Source organism: Halyomorpha halys, unplaced genomic scaffold, assembly GCF_000696795.3.
Source record: "Halyomorpha halys isolate HHAL.00 unplaced genomic scaffold, Hhal_1.1 Scaffold799.1, whole genome shotgun sequence".
NCBI classification, from domain to species: domain Eukaryota; kingdom Metazoa; phylum Arthropoda; class Insecta; order Hemiptera; family Pentatomidae; genus Halyomorpha; species Halyomorpha halys.
In genome coordinates, this window is record NW_027108683.1 from 494201 (window position 1) to 501161 (window position 6961).

General features: G+C 26.8%; 1 protein-coding gene across 1 annotated transcript; it reads right to left on the reverse strand.

Annotated features, from left to right (window-relative positions):
* Positions 1-5575: 5575 nt before the first annotated feature.
* On the reverse strand, positions 5576-6551 carry LOC106686228 (protein transport protein Sec61 subunit gamma). The gene is made up of 4 exons (XM_014429408.2): positions 6407-6551; positions 6096-6192; positions 5908-6010; positions 5576-5713 (listed from the first exon to the last, which is right to left on the reverse strand). The coding sequence occupies exons 2-4, from the start codon at positions 6187-6189 to the stop codon at positions 5704-5706; spliced, it is 207 nt and encodes a 68-aa protein (XP_014284894.1). The 5' UTR covers positions 6190-6192; positions 6407-6551; the 3' UTR covers positions 5576-5703.
* Between the last annotated feature and the right edge of the window lie 410 nt (positions 6552-6961).

The window sequence follows — 6961 nt, forward strand, 5'->3', positions numbered from 1 at the left end:
AAAAAAAAAAAAAAAAGTAATTCTAGAAGGTTGCATGAAGCTTTGTTAATCAAAATTATTTCCATTTACTGTAGTGACTCTAGGTTTATTATGTATTGTAGAGATATTTTACATCTTTTGTAAAATAAAATCAAAAAATGTTAATTTTTGCTATGAACAGAACAGAGAAATTGGAAATTAAACAATCAAATGTGAAAAATATTCAAAAAAATTAATTAATATCAATAATAGAGTTAAAATATTATAATTTTGCTATTTAAAGAAAATGTGTATATTTTATATGTAAAAAGTTATGATTTATTTTAGAAGTCTGAATTAAAAATTATTTATGATTTATAAATATTTCCTTTGGAATATAGGGTTATTAGCCCAATTAATTATCATATTAATGCATTGTGTTGATAAATAACAATTATTTAATCTATATTTATATATAGTTGACCATAAAATTTTCTATATAAGAAGATGGGGTTGCGGTCAAAAGAGAAATATAAATAGTTGTAAACTATTTTTGTTTCTCTTTTGACCGCAACCCTGACCATCTTCTTATATACAATTATTTAATCATTTGTATGTAATTTTAAGTTATAAATTTAAGTATTGGATAATAAAGAAAATCTGTGTGGGCAAAACTGGAACAATCCAGTCTATATAAAACAAAAGCTGATTATCATGCACTTCTTATTGATGTTATATACCAACAATATGAACTATTTAGTTTTATGTTTTATTCTCTTTTTCCCCTATCTTTATTTTACCCTCCTCCCCTTCTTTTCTCAATTTTCCTTACCCACGTTATTAGTTATGTCCACCATATTATTATTGTTTTCAATTTTTGTTTCTATTAATTTCTTTTGTTAAACTTTACTTATATTTTGACTCTTTATCTAATATTATGGTTACATATTTCATTAATTACATATATTTTCTTTCCATAATTTTAATTTTTGATTTATTTATAAATTAATATATTCATATTTCTTTGCATTATATAACTTCATTCTTATTTTATTAATTCCATTCTGTACAATTATTTACTTTATGTCATTCTGCTTGTATTTTATTTTTTGTATTCATTGTTTGTTATCTAGTTATGTTTTTTGCCCTGATGAAGGCTAGAAATTCTAGCCGAAACGTTGGCACGATTAAATAAATTACTTCAACTTATTTGTGTTTTATTTTGACCGCACACCTCAACCATCTCCTTGTATTTAGCCAATAAGAACTCTCAAAGTAAGAAGGAGCCTATAAACCAGAACAGAAAAAGTTGATTTATTAAGTGTTTTAGCTAATTTATAAACATTTTTAAGAGTCAAATATAAAATAATTTTCACAATAGAAGTGTAAACAATGAAATGGTTTACTAAATTTATTTAGGGATTATGATCCAATAAATACAATAAAGTATTTAAAGAAAATTCAAGAGAAGTAATGAAATCGAAAATTATTAAGAACACTCATCACGAAGAAATCATCTTAATAAATATTAACTTTAGTTAGAATAAAATCAAGTATTTTATATATAATCTTTTCAATTTCTTGAGACTGGTATTTGTTGTATAAATAAATCAATTTGTGTCCATGTTAAGTCTCAACACTTCATTATATTATCAACTGTCCAACATTTCGGCCAATCCTACCATCCTCAAGGACAATCTAACAATTATTAACAGCTTTTATAGTAGATTCATTTGTACAAATTTACACATTATTATTTATAATTTAACATACTTTAAATATAAATTTACACCTCCTTTCCAATTCCTCACAGCCCAAGTCCTTAATTACAAATCAAATTACCCAATGAAACAATAAATTAATAAGGAATCATATTAATTATTAATAAGCTTGCCTAAGATTATGTTTAGGCAACAATTTTCTCACAATTTCATTAATTTTTAAACTTTGAATTTTAGATGAACTTAACACTATCAACTATCTTATCAATAAAATGTTCTTAACCTTCCTTACACACAGGTCAGACTTATAATTAATTTATTTCAAATTGCATTTTGATCTAAATTTTTATTTCTTTTATTATTAAAATTAATTTTAAATAGTAACAACAAAATATTAAAAATAAAGTAATAAAAATTTTCCACATATTTTTCATAACTTTTTTTGGCTAAAATCTCTGCATAGTGTTGGTTCAAATTTCTTGTATCTGTTTCAAAATGTTAAAGATAAAAATTGTATTATTTGATTAATATTTAGAAATGATATTAAAGGAATTAATATTCATTTTCAATTTCATTTTTAATTGCGTGTGTTATTTACGAAATAATAAAAACTTGAAGTCAGATGCAGTTTAATTTTCAATATTTTAAATAAACCTAAATTTTGGTGTAATTTAAATGTATTAAAGATTGATAAAATTATGTCAAATAAAATATTAAATTAATTAATAAGGTAAAAACATCATAGTATATTTACTAATGAGCCTAGTTGAATTTATCATTATTTATTGAAATTATTATATATGACGGACTTCAGAATCTTGTTTGCCACTCAGAATAACAGTAATAGCACTCATTTGAATTTCCTCTGGGAAAGTGAAGTCTGTATTTCATTATTTGTAGTTTATAGCACTTTAAACTTTATTATCAAGCTAAAATATCATATCACATACACCGACTTCAATGCCATCAACTTCCTGCTGGGTGCTTAACATCTAGGTGTTGATATAGGGTTGCTTGCCACTTTGTAATATCTCTACGAAACCAGTCAAATTGACAGGCTAGCTGATTTCATAAACAATTGTCATTTGTTTGTTTTGTTCATAAAATCATTCCTCCAATTATAAAAATAAAAGTCTTTATTAAGATGCTTCCAATTTGTTATCTCAATTATGCCTAAATAATTAAAAATAAAGTGGATTGTATGGCCTGAATGTTTTCTTTTATTTTTGTCTTCAATGTAAAGGCTTTAGAATGATTGATGCAGTGACAATGTAAGAATGTTTTTTAAAAAATGTAGAAAAGTTTTAATTATTGTAGACAGTCTCTGTGTAGAATAATTGAATTTAGGCAGAGTATTTTTTAACTTTCTTTTTAGAAGCAGTCGCCTTGTAATGGGCCCCTATAATTTTGAAGTGGTAAGAAGTTTTTCTTACCTTGGATCTATTATCAACGAGAACCAGGATGAAGAAGAAGAAGTTAAAAGCAAACTTGTTAACCGTACCACCAAGTTCACCCTATAACGAAATCGTTGATAAGGACCGTCATCACATATGGTGGAGAAACCCTGAGCAATAAAAGCATTAACCTGCTAGACAAGTTTGAAAGAGTAATTCTGAGGAGAATCTTAGGGCCAATTTGTGAGAATGGTAATTGGTGAATAAGGAAAAATGGTGAACTTTTTGGACTCTACAAGGAATGTAACATCTCCTTGAACATAAAGATACAGAGGTTTAAATGGCTTGGCCATGTAATGAGGATGAGCAAGGAAAGAGTGGCTCATAAACTATAGTTATGCTCTGGATGGTGTGCGTAATGTGGTAGGCCGATGGAGGGATGCTGTGAGGCGGGATCTGCGACAACTGAGGATCCCAGTTACCCTTACAGAAGATAGAGAAAGATGGGTGGCGGCCGTTGAGCAGAACAAGGACAGCTCCATACACCAGTAAAAGATTATTTTTACTTTGACCAATCTTCCTTTTTTAGCAATCTGAGTAAATCCAGAAAGTATACTAAAGCATCGAACAAAATTATCAACTTTAATGAACATTATTCAGAGGATACCTCTGAAAATCAGTATGTGTTGGGCCCAGCGAAGCTGACAGTTAAAGTTCTACCCTATACTGTTGATATAATTGTCGTAATTTCTATGATATATTTTTTAAAAAAATATTTGTTACAATTGAATTCATTCTTAATTTTAATTGAATTTTTAAAGAAAAAGGTTATTCATCCACCCATCAAATTGATGGTTGCTTGTACAAAAAGGTATATAAGAAATGCCTGTAACCCTAGTGTTAAACTTGTTCTACAACTTGAACCATTGTTAGTTCTGAGCGATTGCATTAATAGCATCAACAGTTGTCTATTACCTACATAACATTTACCAATGCACAATCATTCCTACTTGTTAAGATCTTAACTTCAAAGGTTAACATAGTAGAGGTTATCAACCAAAATTTAAAGCTTTTTAAAAAGAAAAGAATGATTAAATAAATGAGAACAATCCGTGAGAGAAATAACTTTTCTCATACATACATTCTATGTACATGATGAATAATTGAACTAAATATGACACGTTTGTTTTCATTTCACTATAAATATGAAAAATAGTTAGAAACAATAATTAAAACAAACATGGGAATTGACAATTTTTTTTTTAAATTATGTATTTAATTTTACTACCTAATCTACCTTCTAAACACATGAGGAAAAGGACATTAGTTTCAATTTAGAACTGCATGATAGACGGGAGGGCAGTACATAAAAAAAATTTATCTAAAATCATCAGAAGAAACCGATAATCCTTCAGTTTGTGGCATGAAAACTCTGTTATACATCTTTACTTTTTAAATAAGCTCTAACTATGTTTACTACCAATTTAAAACTTCTGTCAAGAGTAACCCTAATCTCATCATTTTATAACCAAAGTTTTTTTTTTCTTTAACTCTCAAATTAAACCTTTTCCTCAAAATAGAGTAATATTGATAATACATACTGAATTATTTATATCACCTACAGAAAATAAAAACAAATATATAACTGAAGAGCTCCCTCGAAAAATGTTTAAACTAAAATTTCTCAAAACTTTTCAGGCATAAGAATAAAACGTTTTACCTTTGACCAAATTAATATACTTTCACTTTTGGCATATAAGAGCAGTTTCTAAAGATTAATAACTATTTATTGCTAGGTTTTTATATATTGTTGTATATAGGTTGTTAAAAAGAAAAAAATTCATCTTGTTATAAAATAGTTTAGAAAAAAAGTCCTATGAACTTTTATGATTAGTTGACAACTAATTATGATAATTTGATATCACTTCTAGACTGCTAGACCTGACCATCTTCACATTCACATCCGGTCATTCTTCAATATAATACAATGTTTTGCTATACCATATTGGGATTGAATGTAATTACTTTGGAAATATTAAATGAAACTAGATATTTGTTTTATCAAAACAACACAGATTTTATTAAAACAAAATTATAGTATTTAAAGTATTAACAATACTGAGTATAAATTTTATCCATAACTAAAGTGAATCACATCTTTCCTGAACTTGAAAATTCATATTCAATGCTCGATTTGAAATTAAATCAAGGAATTATGAATGTCAATTAAACTTTATGGGGTACTTATATATTAATTAGTCTAGACCAGTTATATTACAACCTTTTCTAATATTATAATATTACTATTGCCTTAAATAGGTTATGTAATGTCAACTTAACTTTTTCAATTAAGTTCCTGGCCTAAATTAAAATAAATACAAATAATTTTAGAGGGTTTGGTTATGGTCACAACTGGTTTCAACACGATAACAGGCAAGTACCCTTTACAGGTAATATTTCTAGTTTATAGTTTAAACTGTTTATAAAAAAAATAATCATATGTAGCGAAGTATGGAGTATATATTTGTAGTATATTACATCTTAAACATTTTTGAAAATAAATAAAACAATATAAAAAGTTGGAAATAGACTTTTAATTTGAACAAAAGGCATGCACTCAGGAAATAGTTTTATGACCCCCTGGAACAAACATAATACATATAAGTCTTCACTTTATAGTAGATATAAACTATAAAAACAGTTCTATAAATTAAGATGGACCATTAAACTACTAAAATAAATAGTTAAACCAAGTCAGTATTAACATAAAAATATCTAATTAACCATATCAATAACTTCAAACTTCATTACATTATAAATTTATTTTTACTTACACAATGATATTGTTGATAGGAATATGTATCAGTTTCACAAAGAAACCAATGAATCCCATGATAGAAAACCCAATAGCTGTGGCAACAGCAATCTTCTGGAATTCTATTTACACAGCAAAAAATATAATTAGTTACAATTAAAATAAAATACAAATAGTAGTAATAACGATTAATAATGGAAATATTACCTTTCCTATCTGGTTTGGTGCATCTTTTGACAAGTCTCATTGAATCTTTTCCAAATTGACGACCTGGTTCAATAACTTTGGAGATTTGGTCCATTTTCTATTTTTAAAAGAAATAATTATGTCAATTATATTAACAGATAGCAGTAGTTTTTAAAAAATATGCAGGACAATGAAAACATAAACAGCAGTATTATTACAGTAAAATCAACAATATAAAACCTTGCAAATGCTCGCTGGCAAATGATAATAGTAATTTTACAAATAAACAATTCCATATACTTATAAAACACACATACTATGTTATAACTTACTACAGAATTAAAACAAGGAACAGTTACACTACACTTAGCTCCAACACAACGTTCCAACGAAATGGCAGGTCAGAGAGTATATCGTCTGAAACGCAGCAACGAATACGTGTCAACATTGAAAAGTCGATTAGTACAATAATCGATAGGCGATGAACTCAACGAAGTATAACATTTAATATGATAGAACTTCTGGTTTATTTCTAAAAATTCATAATATATCCTGAGATATAATAAAAACAATAAAATAAATGTGTAAAAGTTTTTAATTATTTATGACGATCATAAACTTCAATTTTAGTGGATGATTGATTATAAGTGATCATATCAATTATAATCTATTTAATTTATTAGACTGATCGCAAATAGGTCATTGTTATAATTGATCCAGTTGTTGTAACAACTGTTATCTGTTCTAACCTAATTAGTAACATATGTTTGCACTTTTACCATTTCAGTAATCTTTATATTTCTGTTCTACGTTTAATGTGAATAATAAAGCCTAATTCGCAAAGGTTTTACTACAATTTATTATTCACAATGGATACATTTTTGAGA